Source organism: Erinaceus europaeus, chromosome 7, assembly GCF_950295315.1.
Source record: "Erinaceus europaeus chromosome 7, mEriEur2.1, whole genome shotgun sequence".
Lineage (NCBI taxonomy): Eukaryota > Metazoa > Chordata > Mammalia > Eulipotyphla > Erinaceidae > Erinaceus > Erinaceus europaeus.
The window spans coordinates 48,887,820-48,908,556 of NC_080168.1; the positions used below are offsets into that span (position 1 = coordinate 48,887,820).

A 20,737-nucleotide genomic window follows, 5' to 3' on the forward strand; every position below is an offset into this window, starting at 1 on the left:
GTCTTCCTTTCAAATGTTTTGTTTTTTTTTGGGGGGGGGGGGGTTATGAGAATGTTTCCCTTGAAAAGTTTGCTTTTCCCAACTTCTGTAAACTTGTAGCATCACCTGGCTCACTTATGTCTTTTTTCATCTTCAAAGTGGGCAGTGACCAGCCTCATTGTGTTTCTCTAATCACTCTTCTATTTTCAGCTCTCTCCCCGACCCCCCGACTCCCATAGCTGGAAATTTTTGCTTTTAAGGACTCATGTGGTTATTTTTGGATCCACAGAATAATTGCCCATATAAAGCTCCTTACATTTTACTACATCTGCAAAGTCCCTTTTGTCATCAAAGGCAACAGTCAAGTCAGATTTCTGAGGAAGAGGATGTGTACACTCAGTCATTATTCCGCCACTCAAGGCTGAAAGAGCTTTTAGTTTAAGATTACCTTATGCCTCTTTCTAGCCTGTTTCCTGCAGGTCTGTAAATGTCACCCAAAAAGGAAGTATCTTACATGCCAACTACTTTTATAGTGAGAGAACATTCATACTCCCCATGAGGATGGAGATGATTTAGAACTGATTTTGCAAACTGCATATTCCATTCATTTCTTTTCCTTTTGCTTGAAGCTTCTCACAGAATCAGTGTCGCTTAAGAGACTACTGACCTACAGCCATCTTCCACCACTTACACAAGCTTGGGTAGGTTGACCTATCTGGGCCTGTTTTTTCACTTAGAAAATGAAATGACTGAAGTAGGTTAGCCCCAGGTCTCTGTCAAGGTTCATTATCCCATGTTTGAATGCGGGCGGCGGGGGGGGGGGGGGGGGGGGTAGCTGACCCAAACTCATGCCTACTTAACACTCATTTCCTGCAGCAAAATACCTCAGATGGATACTCATCTTAGTCTAAACTTTTATAGTATTGAGGGCCTGCTACCAGAGATCTCATTCCATTTATGATGGCTCTGATTATCAGCAAGATTTTTCTCATATTAAGTTAAAAAGTTAACCTCTCTACCCCTCATGTATCTTTTCACAAGATGAAGGTGAGAAATATCAAGCTATTACTTAGTTCAAATAGGAAATAAACATAAATGGTTAAGGAGGTGATTCAGTGACTGAACACAGGACTTGCATGCATGAATCTGATGTTCTGGCATTCTCTTTTCCTCAATAATATAAAAAATATGCATGACATTTTCTTGGGAATGCCCCAGTCTCCGCAGGGAGGCTAAGTCAACCTACTCTGTCACTCAAGAAAGATGGTCCTGAAATGAGTACAGCCTAGAATGAACTCACCTGTGAGCTCAGACAGACAGGAACTTAAGAGGTTACACAGACTCCTGTGTTAAATATATATATGGGCCCTGAGTCATGTTGATGAGAGTAAACAGTTGATTTTACTCAGATTTCTCAATACTGGGAGATTCTCAATACTATTCTCTGCCCTAATACAACTTTGTAGCACTATTCTCAATTCTCAACTCTGACACCATCTCCTCAGTATTTTTGTCCACCTCCATGTTAGCTATCAAACTCAAGCAAAAACTATGAAAATCACAGGCCCCTAGGAACATACCTAAAATAAGACTTCCTCACTTAAGATCCATATTTTCATTAATTCTATTCCTACTTTTTTGTTCCTGTCTATTAATCATTTTGTCCTGCTTTATCTTAACTGCCTTTCAGCCATCAAGTTGCAGATGTTATCATGATTCCATCTTGAATTCCCTGGGCAGACAACCTCAGCAATGTATCCTGGAACCTCACCTTTCCAGAGCCATACCCCACTAGGAAAGGATAGAAAACAACTAGGAGTATGGATCAACCAGCCAGTGCCCATGTCCAGTGGAGAAGCAATTACAGAAACCAGACCTTCCACCTTCGGCACCTCAAAAATAATCTTAGTCCATACTACCGGTGGAGAAGTAATAGGGGGAAAGTGATCGAAGGCTCTGAACTCAAACTCCATCAGGACCTGGAGAGAGAAGTGGGGGAAAGGGAAGGATGTTAGGAAATAGTAATAGGTGTTAAGTGTGACTTGGAAGAAAGAAGATGGGACCATCGAAAAATAAAAGGCAAATATATAAAAATATAGACAGATAGTTACAGGAGTAATAGTCAACCCTATCTGTGACTTTGGGAGAACTACTTTGGCTTCCAGTGAAGGGAATGAGGGATTCAGAACCCTGGTGGTGGGAACAATATGGAATTATACCCGTTATCTTATAATTTTGTAAACTAATATTAAGTTACTAGTAAAATTAAACTAACAGAAGAAATGTGATGAATAGTTGAGAAAATAGCTCATCAGGTAGTGAGGACTTGCATGTCTGAGACACCTATTTCAGTCACTGACATTTTATGCAGTTGGCTTCTTTCTCTAATACGAAATTATCTCATAAGTAAAGCAAATCATTGGAAAAGAAAATGCACTTCAAAGTCTCCTGAATATCAAAAGTACTACATAAACGTTAACTGCCATATTCTTATCTCTAATAGTCATTAATGACAATCTAGTTTACTGTTAGCCTAAAGTTGTTCAATCTATGTTGGGTTGTACATGCACTGACCTTTGAAACTTTGTCTTGGGAGTCGGGCGGTAGCGCAGCAGGTTAAACGCACATGGCGCAAAGCCAAGGACCCATGTAAGGAACCCAGTTCGAGCCCCCGACTCCTCACCTGCAGGAGAGTCACTTCACAGGCAGTGAAGCAGGCCTGCAGATGTCTTATCTTTCTCTTCCCCTCCTCTCTCCATTTCTTTCTGTCCTATCTAAGGACATCAATAACAATAATAACTACAACAATAATTTTAAAAAAAGGGCAACAAAAAAGAGAAAAATAAATATACAAAGAAACTTTATCTCACCCCAAATGGGATGAGATAACAAGGCAAAGTTTTTTTGTATATTTATTTATTTTTTTAAATAAATAAATAAATAAATATACAAAGAAACTTTATGTCTTGTTATCTCATCCCATTTGGGCAAAACATTTTAATAAAGCCCAAACTAAAGAGGCAGCGGCTTTGGCAAGCTAAGTGAACTGTCATACTGTCAGTATGGTTTTCAGCTCCACGACAGTTTTGCCAAGCCCATTCTGGGAAATGGGTGATTAAGAGCTAATTTATCAGCTTTCACTCTGGTAAAGGACAAAGCTGCTGATGTCTTTTTTACTCTTGCCACTGGTAAGATTACGTAGTCTTCAAAGATTTACACCAGCCCTTGATCCTTTCCAGACTTTTCCTATTAAGCACGATACTTGTTTTACAATAATACACCAAATCACTATGAAGTTTGGGATGCACTGGATCGACTTTCTCGTGGTGCATCCCGTGAGTACACATTCATTGGGGAAACTGACAATCCTTCCTAGCCGACTGAATCCACATGGATCCCAGTCACTTTCAAAGCCAGCAACAAGCAGCTCCTGACAGCTTTCAACCTGACGCTGTTGACTGGCTACGGAAGAAGTGCAAACGCTAGAAGAACTATGAAGTCAAGATATCTTTTTAATTTTTAGTTGTACTCAAGTGCTAGCTTGCAGTAGCAACCTGACAGCTATAAGAAGTATCTTATTATCTCACAAAATATTAGCTGTCATATGCTTTTCACTCCAGGGAAAGCAAAAGTTCATCTTTGCAATAAATTCAGAAGCCTTTATAATACTGCTGTAATTGAAATATCTGTGATATGAAAACACCCAGCATCACATCAAAGGTACTAAACCTATTTTTAGTTCTTATAAGGCTGCCGTTTCCATATGTATTGTTCCATCAAATGGACAAAATTCATAGAATTCAGATTACTAGTCAGAACTAAGTAACCACCATGTGATAGCCTTCCGGTACAGTAATACTGCTATGTGAAATTGAAAATCAGATACAGTTGTGGCCCAGCAGAAAGAGCACTGAATTTGCAAATATGAAGCCTCAAATTCAATCCCTGGAATTACGGGTTCTCCGTCTCTCTCCCTCTCTGAATAAATATTAAACATACATACAGCTACAGAATGGTACGTTGTAAGGAAAGCCACAATTACAATCCCTCCCCTCTCCCTAAATTATGCCAGTGTGCCAATCACACAATGTTTGAATTAGATGTATTTATTTTTTTTAAATGGTAACTGGTTGCCTTGAGGCAACTAGGATCAGGATGGGAGCTTTTCGTAAAATATTGCTCACCTTTTATATTTGTACATACTATCAGTTTTGGTTTCTTTTAATAGTTTGCAAGGCAATACAAGGCCCACTCTCACCACTTTTTTTCAATAGGCCAAGTATGCTCTTGGCACAGTTCTTTGCCTCTTCTGGCTAGTAATGCTCTCTCAAAGTACTTAAGAGATTATTGAAGCACCACATCAGGATTCTATTTACATCTATTTATCAAACAGAGAAGAAACCTCCCCCGTTTAAAATGAAGACCTCCTGTAATTTTTATTTCTACATTTTACCATTTTTTCTTTTTATAGCATTGCTATTTGACATTAAATTCATATTTAAAACTTTTTATTATCTTTATCAGAGAGCCAGAAATTGAGAGGAAGGTAGTGGTAGACAGGGAGGGGAGGAAAGGGGGTGCGGAGAGAGAAACCTGCAGCACTGCTTCACCACTCGCAAAGCCTTCCGACTACAGGTGATGGCCAGGGGGCTTGAACCCGGGTCCTTGTGCACCATAACATGTGCACTCAACCAGGTGCACCACCACCCAGCCCCTAAATTCATATTTTATAGTCTATTCTCTATATCTACTCAATAAAATATACGTTCATAAGAACTAGGATCTCTGGTTGGTTTGTTCCCTCCCAGCTGGTAGAATCCTTGGTATAAATTTCAGTTAAGTACATAGGGAAGGGATAAATACTTTGAAAGGTATTCTGAGTTCAGCAATCTGAAAGAAACTGTAAATTTAAGTGCCACAGAGTCACCTCAGTGAGGCTCGCTCAAGACAGGGCATCACAAAAGTCGCCGCACAGATATGAACTTGCTTGTCCCCACCTATAGCTTCCAAAAGGGGAGTTCCGTTTCCTACAATCTCCATCTCCACTCAAGTGCCTACACTGACTGACTGGCACGGATTCCTCTTGATGTTTGGCTTTGAGCTTTCAATTATGTGAGTCAAGTAGAGAGGACAAAGTATAAGAAAGGAAGCCCACAGACTTCAGTTATACATTTCCTTTCAAGGGTAAAAATTTTTTTATTTCTGAGGAACTTCATACTGCACATTTTCAAAAGAGAGTCAATAAGTAAGCAAAAATGGTATCCTCCCCCTCATCCTAGAAATAAATAAGGGCATAAAATTTCTTTTTAAATTATGACACTTGGAAGTTTAGCACCTGCATCCAAAATGAACAAAAAAAAAAGGAAAAAAGCATTTACTATATATTTCAGATTTCTCTGGTTGGGAGCTCTCCCCCCCATGGTATTAATATTTCTTCTTTCAATTCATATTACCAAAACAATAAAAACCAGGAAAAAAAATATAAACCTAGTGGTTGCTGAAACCGGGGAGGTTGCTCTCTTGTCTCCTGTGCAGACATTCCCATGACCCCAGCTGTCTGGGAAATTTTGCTGACAGTTTTCTTCTTTCATCACTGTTTCATAAAGAATAACAGTAAATATTCTAATGTCCACTTCTTGATTAATCTTCCACTTTATTGCTTGTATTGTTTCTTTGGTGTTGATAAGGTCGTGGTCTGTTCTTTGCTCTATTTTCGTTAATTCTTTAGGTCACCTGGAAAAATTAAGGTAATATTTATAAGGGGTGGTAAAATAACCAAGAGCCAAGCAGGAGAAAAGGCAAAACCTATATACTTTTACTACATAACTTATCTGCCTCCAGCGTTATCACTGGGGCTTAATGCCTACATTACGAATCTATTGCTCCCAGGAGCTTTTTCTTTTCTTTTCTATTTTATTTGAAAGAACAGAGAGAAATTGAGAGGGATGGGGGAGAAAAAGAGGGAGAGAGAAAGATAGACACCTGCAGACTTGCTTCACCGACTATGAAGTGTCTCTCCTGCAAATGGGGTGTGGGGCTCAAACCCAGATCCTTGCATGGGTTTTTGTGAATAGTACTATGTGCACTTAACTGGGTGCACCACTGCCTGGTCCCCTACTATGTAACTAACAAAGACAGCACTTAAGACAGAGAGAGAGCTCAGTTAGAGCATAGGCTTTGCATTCCTGCAGCCTAAAAGGTCCCATGTTCAATCCCAAGAACCAAAAATATGAGCAATTTAAATTTAAGTCCATAGGTTTACCACTATACCACCTCCTCCTTTGATGCTCTTTTTTCTTAGAGAAAAGTAAAGACACCTGCAGCACTGTCCCATTCCTTCTGTAACTTCCCCACTACAGGTGGGGACCAAGGGCTTGGACCAGGGTGGTCACACATGGTTAACATTGTGCACTCTATCACATGCACTATGACCCAGCCTCTACCCTCTAGACATCTTTTAAAGATTTATTTTAATTATTTCATATGAGGTAGAGTTCACACAAGAGAGAGAAAGCAAAGAAGGAACCCAGAGCCACATTCTAGTCCATGTGGCAATGGGGATCTGGCTGGGAGTCTGAGGCAGGCATGTCTGATGTTCTACTAGCTGTCACAGGCACAACAACGCAGGTTCAATCAGCCCTCGCCATCACTACTCTGCAGGACACTTTGGTACTGTGTCTCTCCTTCTGTCTCTGAAATGGTCAGTTTGGAGCAGTGGAGCTTGGGCAAGTAGAAAATGATGATAGCCACACCAACTTTTAACTCTGTGAGACTAAACTCAGAGAACAAACATTAACTGTTTGCTTTCTAGGAGGACGGGGGTTTCCTCCCTCATCCCAGAGACTCTACGATTACCCCTTCATTCTCCTTCACCTCAGTATTGGCCAGGCGTGGAGACTGTGATTGCCACAGGCCTAAGTATTCATGCAAAGCTTTCAAGTCCCTCTGGGGAGCCAAGATCCTGTGTACCTACCAGCAAGTTCATAGCCTCTGAGCTCACTGACCATCTAAGAAAGAGGCTGTTCTAGGACTGAGTAGGTGTTGAGTAGAAATCCGAACACAAATATCAGGATCCAGCTTTTGGGTAGCTCAAAAGATCCTAGAGTGCTGCAACACCTAAATGTCAGTGTTCAGTCTTACTAAAGACTGTGTGTGTTGGGGGGAGGAGGGGACATGGACACCCACTCCTGGTTAGGTGCACGTTACCATGCATGAGGACCTGAGTTCAAGCCCTTGCTCCCCACCTGCAGGGGAGAATCTTCATGGGTGGTGAAGCAAGTACTGCAGGTGTCTCTCTGACTCTCCCTTTCTATCTCCCTCTCCACTCTGATTCTCTGTCCACCCCCCGAAAAAAAGGAAAATGACTGAGTATTGTAAAACTACCATCATTTCTATTTTTTTTCCAATTTACAGCCATTAGTAACTCTCTAAAATCATTTTAGTGGCTGCACTGAAATGTAAGGACAAACCACAATTATTTAGCCTCTTTGTTTCTACAATGTTAGACAGGCAGCTAATTTGTATAAGGGACTCATTTCTACTCTAAACTGTCCACACTACAAAGGAAACAGAATATTCCCAGCATAACAAGTGTCTGCCTAATGAAAGGCTAATTTAAATCCCAAACCACTTCACATAAAAGTGCATACATACCATTGAAACTTCTAATAATCTCAAAGTTTTATGAAATCTTACATTTTTAAAAAAATAACACTAATGATGAAAAAGGGGAGTTTAGTTGAAAACTCTCTTTAAGTATAACAATTCATTATTTAAGGAAAAAGTGCAGCAAGCAAGAAATATTAAGCATTAAAGTCTCAGCTAAGGAGCTGGACAATGGTATAACCAGCTGAGCAAATGTTATGCCCAAGGACCACTACCTTCAAGCCCCTAGTCCCTACCTGCAGAAGAAAAGCTTCACAAGTGGTGAAGTGGGGCTGCAGGTGTCTCTATCTCCTATTTCACTCCTGATTTCTCTGTTTCTATATAACAAAAATAAAAATTTCCTTTCCTTTTTTTTTTTGCCTCCAGGGTTACTGCTGGGAGTCAGTGACTGCACTATAAATCCACTGCTCCTGGCAGCCATCTTTTTCTTTTTTTTTTTCTCATTGGTTTTGTTACTGGATAGGTCAGAGAGACAAATTCAGAGGAGGGGATGACAGAGGAGGGAAAAACACCTGCAGACCTGCTTCACTGCTTGCCAAGCATCCCTCCTGCAGATGCGGAGCCAGGGGCTCGAACCAGGATCTTTGTGCTGGTCCTTGTACTTCACATTATGTGTGCCTAACCCAGTATACTATCACCTAGCCCCCAAATAAAAAGTTTCTAAAAGTCTCAGTTAAGAGAGTGTTAGGTACAAAAAAAAAGAGAGACTAAAGCTATGAATTTTAAATTGTTTTGACTGGTTTCACGAGTAAGTAGGTCTTTCTGGATTTATTTCTAGTTGATAAAATTTCCAAAACCTTTACAAGTAAAGAAAAAAACTTAATTAAACTCTCAAAGTGTCTTAAGGGGTCCTATGAAAATTTAAAAAAAAAAAGATTTTGTCTCAAAAAATAATAACAAGTAACTTCAGAAAATACAAAAACAGGAATAATTTTACTGAACACAGACTTATTTTGATGACTGAGTGATACAATAAAACTCAGGATAATGCCTGAACTATTCACTGAAAGTTCTCTAGAACTCAGCGACTGTTATTCTCAGAAAGCATAGTTTGACACAGATAAAAGCATATGCTTTGAGCAAACAAATGGAAGCAAAATGCATGCATTTTCCTGCAATCTCTTAAAAATTAACAGATCGTGGAGGTAATTCTCTACCAGTATGTACAGATTTACCTGATTTTTAAAATTAGGTGATAATGTATCATTGTGTAGGTATTAAGTCAAAGTTTATTGCCAATAAAGGGGGGAAGAATTGTCATTAACTATCTGGATGTTTATGCCCCTTTCCCAAGGTCTTGTAAAAAAAAATAACAAAGGTCCATTCCAGAAATATCTAATCACCAAAACGAAGCTGTCTGAAGGATCCCAATAGAGATGAGGGGTTGACCCAAATGACTCACAGAAATAGTTGTCTAAGTTGATTCGTGAAACAGTTGAGAACCTGATGATACTGTTAAAAGAAATAACCAACTCCAGCTCTCACCTGTTGATGGTGAAGGTGCCTGGGGAGCCTGGTGTTACTCAGCACTGCTCTGCTCGGTGGCCGGAGCAGGGTTCTCCGATGGTGCCTCACCTGCCTTGGTCTAGACACAAAGCAAAATAAAACCCAAAGTGAATCAATGCAGATGGCAGTGTAAGGCGAAAGGGTCTATACATCTGGAAAGCTTCCTGCTTATGAGAGTAGATCACTGTGCAAAAATTTCAGTATTCTCAAGTCTGAGTCTAACATTAGTACAGAGGCTAGAGAGACAACAGTGGTAGAGCACAGGATTTATAAGCATGATGCCCCATGTTTGATCCCTGATACTATATGTGGCAGTGCCAAGCAGTATTCTGGTCTTTCACACAAAAATGGAAAACCAAAATTCATCTTAGAAGAAAAGCTAGGGGATTGGAAGATACCTTGAAATATTAGAAGACAGGACTTGCAAGCTTGAAGTCCCAGAGGTTCAAAATTCAGTCCCCAGCATGACCATATGCCAGAGAGCCACACTCTGGTATCACTGCCTCTCTTTCCCCCACTGCCTCTAATAAAAATAAATCTAGAGCTGGGGAGACAGCAATAATGGTTATGCAAAAAGCTGTTCATGCTTTAAGCACCAAAGGTCCCAAGTTCAATCCCCAGCACCACCATAAGCCAGAGCTGAGAAGTGTTCTGGTAAAAATAAGTAAATAAAAATAAATAAATAGGGGGGTGGAGCCAAGCTTGAGACAATACCTGGCATGAGCTCTGCAAGGAAGCTACTTTCAACCTGAGAATTTTGGCCATCAGGTTCCAGATGATGCCATGATGCCAACCTGACTTCCCTGGGCAGACGACTCCACCATGTGTCCTGGAGCACCACCTCCCCAGAGCCCTGTCCCATTAGGGAAGAGAGAGACAGGCTGGGAGTATGGATCGACCCATCAACATCCATGTTCAGCGGGGAAGCAATTACAGAAGCCAGACCTTCCACCTTTCTGCACCCCATAATGATCCTGGGTCCATACTCCCAGAGGGTTAAAGACTAGGAAAGCTATAAAGGGAGGGCACTGTATACAGAGTTCTGGGGGTGGTAACTGTGTGGAAATGTACCCCTCTTATCCTATAGTCTTGTCAATATTTCCATTTTATAAATGAAAATTAAATAAACTTTATAATAAGGGACTGGGTTGTGGCACAGCTATTACCACATGAGGAAGACTCAGGTCCAAGCCACTAGTCCCCACCTGTGAAGGAGGAAGCTTCACAAGTGGTAAAGCAGGGCTGCAGGTGTCTCTCTGTCTTCCCCTCTTCCCTCACAATATTTCTCTGTCCTATCAAATAAAAACTAAAGTTCATAATATACAAGTGCTTTCAATGTACGCTCTATTGCAGACATGCTCCTCTTTATAAACTCTGTCCTTATTCAGAGAACCCTAAAAGTTTAGACTGTGTTTGGCTCATCTTTTTTAAGAGACTATTTATTAGCTGAAGTCAAATACTAGGTTTGTGGAATGTGCAAGGCATTCTCTACACACACAGACAGTCCTCTTAGGCAAATATTCTGTATTAAAATATGTAAACCAATTTAGTATATAGTACAGTAAGATATTAAATGTATATGTAAACTGTCATCTATTAGACTATAAACTCTTCTTTTTTCTTTTCAACCAGAATACCGTGGAGCTCTGATCATTGGTGGTGACAGGGATCGAACCTTCACCTCTCTAAGTCCTCTGTGCTACCCCAATCCTAAAATCATGCTTGACTAGAATGCTGAAACTTGACTTAAGGATGCTTGGGAAACATGCTCTCTGGCTGACTGACTTTACCTCTTTGCCATCTTGTGAGAGAGTATTAAGAGGGCGGGAGCGACGCCGGTAATTGTAGGGGCGCCGGTATCCACGGCGGACAGATGGCTGGTTTGGACTATTGGCCGCTTGTAGGTTCTCTTTATCTTCAACCTCTCCAACAGGTGGGACAGGGCGTGGGCGAGGAGGTCCCCTAGAGCAGAGAACATAAGACCAAAAGGAACAAGTGCAGTACAGCAGGGGTTCCCACAAGCATGAGGTTTTCGTTTTTCAAGGCCAAGAGATAGAGCTCACCCTACCCATGTGCAAGGGCCAGGTTTTGAGCCCTCAGCCACCACATGAGAGCATCTGTAGAGGGGAAATTTTAAGAAAGGCAGAGTAGTGCTGTAGTACACTGTCGTCCTCTCATTCTCTCTCTTTCTTGCTATCTTTGAAAAAGAAAAAAAAAGTCCCCTGGGAGCAGTGAAATCCTGAGGGCACAAAGCTACCAGCAATAACCCTGGTGGCAATAAAATAAAATAAATAAAAATAGAATAAAAAATAAAAATAAAATAAAATCCTACCTGCAGGGGGGGATGTTTCATGAATGGTGAAGCAGGCTGTAGGTATCTATATCTCCCTTCCCCTCCCCTCTCAATTTCTCTCTGTCCTTTCAAATTAAATAGAAAGAAAAGAAGAACAGAAAAAAAATAGTCACTGGGAGTGGCGGATTCATAGTGCTGGCACTGAGCCAAGAGATTACCCCAATAATAATAAATATAAAATATAATAATTATTTTAATAATAAATATTTATATAATAAATATATAAAATAATTTTTAAACACCTCAGTTATTTTAAACAAAGTCATGTGATCAGTAATGATTGCCCCATTTATGCACAGGCTCATGCAGTAAATGAGCAAAGATTTGTTTCAAAGAAATGTAGTGTCTGGTGCAGTGGTGCACCTGGTTGAACACATACATTACAGTGCACAAGGACCTAGGTTTGAGCCCCAGGTCCCCACCTGCAGGGGGAAAGCTTTACAAGTAGTGAAGCAGGGCTGCAGGTGTCTCTCTGATTCTCTCCCTCTCCATCTCCCCCCGTCCTCTCAATTTCTGGCTGTCTCTATCCAGTAAATAAAGATAATTTAAAAATTAAAAGAAATGTATTGTCCCCGTGCATCTGAATACAATTTGTGGACACACTATGTTCCTCTCAGCCAATGTGATAGTCAGTGAGTCTTGGGGCAAGTTTTTAAAAATGTGTTCTGGTCTCTTCCCTCCATGAGCAGAGGTTATTGGAGACAAAGGGAACTCAACATGAGGAGAAAAATAATATCGTGTCTGTGTGAAGAAGATTATACTGATAGTCCTTTTTTTTCCATTTTAGATACTTAATTTCAGTACTAATGCTGCCCATTAGACTTATAGTGAGAAAGCCCGGGTGAAAAGAGGAGAGCAAGTCGATGGTTGAACCACGATAGACCACTGCCCTTAAGAGGTCAGCAAAAGTCAGATGGGAATTTCCAAGTTTCCAAAGCTAGCAAGGGGTAGCGTTGGGACTCGTTAGCATTCCTATCTCCTTTCTGGTCTCAGATCTCCTATTTTCATCACTAGTGATTATTATGTCTTACTCTGAAATGAATCTTATGAAGGAAAATGTTAGATCATGCAAATCTTTTCCCAAAATAACGTATTTATTCTCCTTTCAGTAAACCTGTAAAGCCAAACTTTTGGGTGGCATCATCATCACTCAGGAATGATGTTCAAGTTTTTCCATTTACCTCCAGAAGATTAAGGACCAGGACAGATTATTAAAAAAAAAAAAAAAAAAAAAAAAACCTTAGAAACCCAGTTCAGAAACCTAGCTCAATTCAGTTATCACAAGAGATAAAGCGCAGATGAACTAACCCACTCTCTCAAATCAACAGCAGTGTTATCACCAGTAGCTTCAGGTGTGACTTTACTGAAGGCTTACTGTAGTTACCAGGCATCCCGCACTAATATAAGCAACCCTATTGACAACTGTAAAATACTCCTTAATGTCCTTTTGTTGTTATCTGTCAGGGCTTTACTTCAGTGGGCTGACTTTTTTTTTCTCTTCTTCAGATAAAAAGAATGGCCAGAGTCAAAGAGAAAGGGATATCACGGTACCTAAGCAAAACTTGCCCAGGGCCTTGGAGGCCAGTGGAATGAACTGTGCATGACAAAACAGGGGCCTTCCCAGGTCAGCTATCTGGCTGCCCCCCTCATATACACGCACATTTAATGTTCATTTTATAGGCCCAGTGAATAAGGCTTAAGAGAGTCTAGATGCTTGACCCAGGAGATGCAGCCATGAAACTGCAGAGTGGGAAATTCAACAAGGACAACTAGATTTGTGGCCTGATTTGACCCCTGGGCTAGAAGGCCTCAGTTATCAGGCGATCTCGTATTCCCAATACTGAATTCCTTCCTCCGTGTAGCCAGGCCATTGAAATGTCCATCAATTCATTTATTTCACTGGGTATAATAACAATATGTCAATGTATGTCATGGTAAAATTATCAAATATAAATAATGCCTTGGTAGAAGAATAATTGAAAATTCTAAATATGATGGAAGGGGAAATAAACTACCATCTGAAAACACTATAGAACCAGTCACACTTCACCACCCCCCAATTCAGGAATAAGGTCAAGGAAGTCGCATCTTCTGTTTCCACAAGAAGTCCACAAAACAGACCCACTGCCTGGCCTATCATGGATCACAGTGTCAGCCAGTGACTAACAGGTGGGAGATATTACGTACCTACGGTACCGTGGGCGGTAGGTTGGATTTCTATGAACCGGTCCCTGAAGCTGTGCTCCCTCTGGGACGCCTTCTTTCATCTCTCCAATCTCACCGGCCTGGAAGAGGGTTGTGAGAACTGAAAATGAGTGTCGTACTACAGGGCACTTGAGACAGAGCATACAGCTGCAGTCAGAAAGTCAAGGTGCTTCGCTGCAAAGCTCTTCATTGTAAATGCTAACTATGTATTGATTAGATCTTTGTGGAGGATCGGGAGAAAAAGAAAGCTCACTCTCACTAGAACCACCTTTTTGCCTTTTTTGGGAGCAGCTAGTTAATTATTGTACAATACCAATTTCACATTTCAGTGTTCCATTTCTTTCTTGAAAGAAAGCCCATGTTATAAAAGAAGTAGAATAAAATGACCTATCCTGGAGCGATGAGAACCTTCTCATTCTCTCTAGTTCTACACACTGGTTGCCTTTAATGCCAGCAACAGTTCCTGCATTCAAAGGTCCTCTCACACCTCATTCTGGCATGTGGTGTAGCATCCAATTCTTAACCAGCACTCCCCTTTGTTAAATTATCTTTATTTTACTGGATAGAGATAGCCAGAAATTGAGAGGAAGGGGAAGACAGAGAGGGAGAGAGACACCTACAGGCCAGGTTCACCACTTGTGAAGCTTTCCCCTTGCAAGTGGGAACTGGGGCTTGAACCCAAGTCCTTGCACACTGTAACACGTGCACTCAATCAGGCATGCCACCACCCGGCCGCCTTAACCATCCCTTTACCTCCAAATGCCTTCCTTTTGCTTCTTTCCTACTTGCAGTATTTGTCTAAGCACTCCATTTTTTAGAATAGAATATACTTCCTAGATTATATAAATGCCAGGTCAATAAAGTAAACTTGAGGTAGATCTTCCAATGGTAGAAAGGCCAACCCAAGGAGTCAGGCAGTAGTGCAGCAGGTTAAGCGCACGTGGCACAAACTGCAAGGACCGACGTAAGGATCCCGGTTTGAGCCCCCGGCTCCCCACCTGCAGGGGAGTTGCTTCACAGGTGGTGAAGCAGGTATGCAGGTGTCTGTATTTAACTCTCTCCTGTTTTCTCCTCCTCTCTCCATTTCTATCCTATCCAACAACGACATCAATAACAACAATAACTACAATAAGGGCAACAAAAGGGAATAAATAAATATAAAAAAAATGCCAACCCAAAATGAAGACAAACTACCAAAAATCTCTGAAATTCTTTGCAACACAGTCAACACGTCAAACTTTTCTCTCCTCAGAATGAATATCCCTTCCTCCTCCACATCTCATGAAAAGAAACTAGAGAGGAATTCACGTTCCTTAACTATCTACCAAACTATCTACATTTGCATTAATCTTCTCACTACAATGGATTAAGGCATAGAAACCCTGAAAGGGACAGCGCATTCTTCTTGGTGCACAAGATGCTCCTGGTTTTGATTCAATTTGCCCTGCCACTGACAAAGCTCCCTCTGAGAGGTAGTTAAGAGGAGATCTGCCAAACAGATTTCAACTAGAGAGATGCCTTTTCTCCCCCTTGCAATTAATGAGAATTTTATGATGAAGCACTTCCGGAATCTGTAACTATTCCCCTCACTTATCAAATTTCTAATTTGTTCCTTTATTTATTTATATCTGTATCAACTCAAGGCTTTCTATTTTATTCAATGAGTTATAATCTGTTACTATCATTACCGGCCAATAAGCAGCCTTTCCAGCTGGCTCATGTACTGTTGATGAACTTCCAACATTCTTTTGAGCACTTCCCTGCTTTCTGGCACAACAAGATGTTCCAGGCTTATATTGTCCTTTCTCTGGCCCAGCTCTGAAAATCAGTCATTACTCCAAAGGAGCTTCTCCTTATTAGACAGTGTTAATTAGAAAGGAAAACTTGGGTTGGCGCAAAGCACAAGGACCAGCATAAGGATCCCAGTCCCCACCTGCAGGGGAGTCGCTTCACAGGCGAAGCAGATTGAAGCAGGTTTGCAGGTGTCTGTCTTCCTCTCCCCCCATCTTCCCTCCTCTCTCCATTTCTCTCTGTCCTATCCAACAACAACATCAACAATAACAATAATAAAACAACAAGGGCAACAAAAGGGAATAAATAAGAAAGGGGAGTCGGGCGGTAGCACAGCTAGCTAAGCACACGTGGCACAAAGCACAAGGACCGGCATAAGGAGCCGGTTCGAGCCCGACTCCCCACCAGCAGGGGAGTCTCTTCACAGGCGGTGAAGCAGGTCTGCAGGTGTCTGTCTTTCTCTCCCCCTCTGTCTTCCCCTTCCTCTCTCCATTTCTCTGTCCTATCCAACAACGACAACAATGACACCAGTAACAACAATAATAACTACAACAAGGGCAACAAAAGGAAATAAATAAATATAAAAATATTTTTAAAAAATAAGAAAGGAAAACTTGAGGTCCAGGCATGTTCAATGCTATTAAGGGGCCAGGAACTTCAGACCATCTTTCCAGACAAAACAAAGGAATACACACGCACACACACGCACACGCACAATGCGAGCCTACTTTGATCTGTCCATCTAATGGCTTAATGGAAGGCTAGGTGAGAATTCATTCATGTTCATAAATCAAATCAAAAACAAACCTTGACCAGATCTCATGTCTTCCTCCAGTTCTCACTGGTTCCTGACAGACTTTCATTGAAGGAAAACACCACAACAGAAAACTCTTCCTCAACATGGCACATACTATGTCCTCTTCTTCACACTTTACTGTTTTGAATTTACTCTAAACTTTTGTTCTCAGCATAACACTGACCTACAAGTTACCTAATCCAATAGTCAGCCCCCCTGCCTCTACTGACCCACAGTATTATCTTTTTTCTAAACTTATCTTTTCTGTGCTCTTCTCAGGCCCAGTAACTTTGTCAACCACTTGATCTAAAACTGTACCTTCCTCCCTGCAGCTACTTTCTACCTTTTCACTGGGCTTTGTCTGCCTAATTGAAATTTCTATTTAGATTTTTAAACATTTAAATTTTCAACACAGGAAAAGTCATTCTGAGTGACTTCCAGCTCTCCCCCCCCCCCAGATAATTTTCTAATATCTGTTTAAGTCAGAGGCCATTAAAGTATCCTTTTCAACACACATTCATCCCATCACTAAGTGCTGTGGCACTAGGGCTCAAAACATTTCCTAAATCTGACCAGGGGACAACCTCCTACAGTGCTAGCACTGGAGGCCACATTACAGTATCACCCCAAAGAGCACATTATCCCTACTTGTACAGCTAGGTCTCCAAACAGTCCCATAATCTTCAATGTTTTATCAGAAATGCATCCTTACTCTAAGTCCAGGTTATACCTACACCATCTCCCCACGAGTTCTTCATTAGCTCTCCAAGCTAAGCTACCTCTTCCACAGGAGCTTTCATTCATAAGAATGGACAGAAAGAGATGGTAATTAACCTGTGTAAAGGATGAGTTTCTAGAGCAAGAGAGTGAGAAAAGCGTGGGGCAGACAAGCCAGGTTTCAATTAAGCTCTGCCACTTTTTCTCTATATAACCCATATGTAAAAAATTACTGAATTGATCCCACTTGGGAGATGCCAAAAAATGTTGCTCTCTTCAAATCAAAAACCAACCATACTAAATTTCCAAATACATTTATTTCTTATCTTAAACAAACACAAACTATGAAATTGTTGACGTCCCATCTATATAATGTCCTTACACACTGGGAAGTACCACTGGCCTCTATACTATCCCTTTCCCCTACTGTGTCCAGTAATGTCATATTTTTAGACATAGTACAAAATGTTGGGAAGAATTTTCTATTTATCTTCAATTTTTTATTATTCTAGGGCCAGAGTAATTGAGTTATAGCACTAGTGACAGTGCACCAGACCCTCATGCCTGAGGTCCTAAAGTTTCAGGTTCAATCCCCAGCACCACTATATGCTAGCGATGAGTACTGTTTAGATCTACCTCTAAAGAAAATAAGTATTTTTAAATGTTATCATCCTAGACATCAACTTATATTTTAAAGATTTTTACTTACTCATGAGAGGGAGAAAGAAGCCGAACATCACTCTGGCACTTGGGATGCCAGGGATAGAACTCAAGACCTTATGCTCAATACATTGCCCTCTCTATTGACCTGTCTCTCTACATTTTAAAGCCATTACCTATTACTTTGACCACCTACCTATAGTGTAATTCTATTGAAGTTTTAAGAACTTTCATTGATGGTGAGATAATAGAAAAAGTCCAAAGAAGGATTTGTAAGGCAACTTTCATCACAGATATAGAATGGGTAAGAAATTTAGTCCAAGTGAAAACAACTAGGTGCAGTCATCAGAATGGAGGCACTTGTCTAAAATTAAAGTTTTCAACACCAGCTTCTGTAAATGATGTTCTCATGAGCCACCTTACTTTGAACCTTCAATTCCTCGAGTGAAAATATACTTGATTTCAAAAATACTGAAAAGAATCACTATGTGTCAGAAAAATGTACAGGTATATACTAAGAATGACTATTTTAGGAAAATACTATTGACATACTAAAACTAAATGTGTCTTAAAATCTGACCGGCAGTTCCTCTCTTCATTTCCTAGAAGCCCAGACTGCTGCCCTCAAGAAACCTACTATGCCTCCTGTACCCAGTCTCTCCATATATGTAAGTTGAGTCTTTATTTTTAGCACATTTGTCAGGGACAGCTGGTGAAGAGTGGAAGGGGAAAAACAAGAAGTGGTGTAGAAAGAACAGAGTCATGCCTGTTGGGCTAGGAGAAGAGCCACAGAGAACAGACTGAACATAATGTTCAGTCAAAACACCTAGTGGGAAAACAAAACACAGAAACCAAGGACACTAAGAGGAAGAAGTCAGAGTGAGTGACAGCAAGCTTCCTAGCAACTCCAGAGTGGGTAGCTGGCTCAGTAGCAACAACAGCAGTATTGGTATTTGGCAGTTTTGTTTAAAACAAACAAACAGGTGAATACTCAATAATCAGTCATCAACAATCTCTACTCTCCATTGGGTTCTCTTAATAAGCGACATTACCAGTACTATCTCATCTAAAGGCTACAGATGTTATGGATCCTGAGTCATCTCAATAAAATCTTTTTCTTTGACTCAATCTTCATTGCACCCTCTGGTGGAGACACCTGTCAGCTCTATTTCATGGATGAACATGCTTTGTCTCTGAAGCTTGGTTTTCCTCCCAAAGCTGTGAGTTAAGTAAGTAACAGAGACAAGATTCAAACCCAGGCCTGTCCAAATCCAGCTCCAGGCCTCTGTGCATATCATCTACTCTCCACCTTATTTTTCATTCTCCCAGAAATCAGAAACTTTATCCTAGTCACATGGATCCCCCCAGTTTCAGACATTATCTGGTGAAAAAGCAGCCTAACAGCACTGCCCCTGCTTTTGTAGTATCAGGAAGCCACAAGCCAAGTTTCATTTCCCGCAGCTGGTGTTGGAGGAGGACGAGGAGGAAGAAGAGGCAGAGGAAGGATGGAAGGGTGAGGACAGCTGAAGAGTCCTAGGTGCAATTTTACCTGCATTCTGTTGGGATGGGGAAAGACCCGGGAGCGACGGTCAAAGGTCTGTCCCACGTGGTAAGGCGGGAACCGCCGCTGGCGGTACTGAGGGCGGTACTGGGGGCGGCGCAGCTGACTCCTGGACCCAGAGAACTGCCCGTCAGTGGCAGAGGGGTCAAATCCTTCACTGCTGCCGCTCCCTTCCTCCTCCTCCTCCCCAGCGTACTAGCGAAGCAAAGAAACAGAGATTCAGAAGAAATTTGAGCAAGCGAAGAACCAAAGAATACCATTTAAGACCAATTTAACCAAAGGGGGGGGAGTCTCCCCAAAAGGAATAACCCCTTCCATTATGTAGACAAAATGCATTTATTCCAGATTACCATGTGATGACCTGGAATAAATTACATTGAGATTAAAAGAGGCCTGTGCAGATAAAACAACAAGGAGCAGAAAGCAAAAGCAATCTATAGTGAGTTGAATACTCACCTAAGTAGGAATGATGATTAGTTCACCAATCACCCAAAGAACATTTTCAAGACTTGTTAACATTTAGCAGAGCTAAGTGTCTCTCCCAGTATTTACTATCCAATGAGGACACAGGGAACAAAAAAAAAAAAACAAAAAATCAAGAAAAAAAAGTGTGCTATCATCAACACATTTGTTCTAAATAGTATACTTCCTGAAGTAACTAAGTATGGATAGAATCTTTGGAACCCTTTCTAGAGGTTACTGAGGTCCAACTACTGTCAAATGCAACTAAGATACTATTTCTCTTATTCCACCTTTTTCCCCAGGAGTGTGTGATGGGTTCTCCCACAAGCTACCTGTGGTCTCAAAGCAAATGGAATACTGGAGGAGGTATGAAAGTACAGCTGTCTTCTGCTAAACCATTCATTTAAGATTTGCAAAACATAATGCAATGCCATTCCTCTTATTCCACTAAACATTAGCTTTGGGTGGCCAGGAAATAGCTCACCCAGTAAGTATATGCCTTACCATTCAAGAAGACCCTAGCCACCCCAAAAAGAGTACCATGGCATCACTGGAAGCTCCACACATGGTGAAGCAATGCTGTAGTACCTTTCCTTTCTCTTGTCTCTCTTCCTATCTGAAGCAAAACAAACCAAAACAAAACAAAACTGATCCTGGTGCTGTGGAATCACATGTGCAAGGTCCCATCTCAGTGTCGCAAAAATAATTATGTATATATGAACATATGTGTGGGATTTTCATTTAAAATGGTGTATATATTTACATAATGAACTTCTATGTATACATACATATATAATAGTGCCAAATATTTCTCAGATAATCTTTCTTTTTTTTGCCATCAGGATTATCAATGAGGTTCAGTGCCAGCACTATGAATCCGCCACTCCTGGAGGCCATTTTTTCCGTTTTTTTAGTCAGTAGAAAAGAGAGAAACTGAGAGAGGAGGGGTAGATGTAAAGGGTGAAAGATACCTGCAGACCTGCTTCACCGCTTGTGAAAAGACCCACCTGCAGGTGGGGAACTGGGGGATCAAACCGGGATC

The 20,737-nt window shown here is 41.0% G+C and overlaps 1 protein-coding gene across 2 annotated transcripts in view; it reads right to left on the reverse strand.

The window, feature by feature from the left end:
- Positions 1-5,143: 5,143 nt before the first annotated feature.
- YBX3 (Y-box binding protein 3) overlaps positions 5,144-20,737 on the reverse strand; it is a 30,035-nt gene continuing 14,441 nt past the window's right edge. The window contains exons 6-10 of one of the 2 annotated variants that reach the window (XM_060194392.1): positions 19,222-19,428; positions 13,691-13,788; positions 10,941-11,112; positions 9,130-9,229; positions 5,144-5,712 (exon numbers count right to left, since the gene is read on the reverse strand). In XM_060194392.1, the coding sequence (XP_060050375.1) occupies positions 9,164-9,229; positions 10,941-11,112; positions 13,691-13,788; positions 19,222-19,428 (543 nt within the window). In that variant the 3' untranslated portion in view covers positions 5,144-5,712; positions 9,130-9,163. The remainder of the gene's footprint in view (positions 5,713-9,129; positions 9,230-10,940; positions 11,113-13,690; positions 13,789-19,221; positions 19,429-20,737) is intronic. The other variant, XM_060194391.1, reaches the window with a different exon arrangement.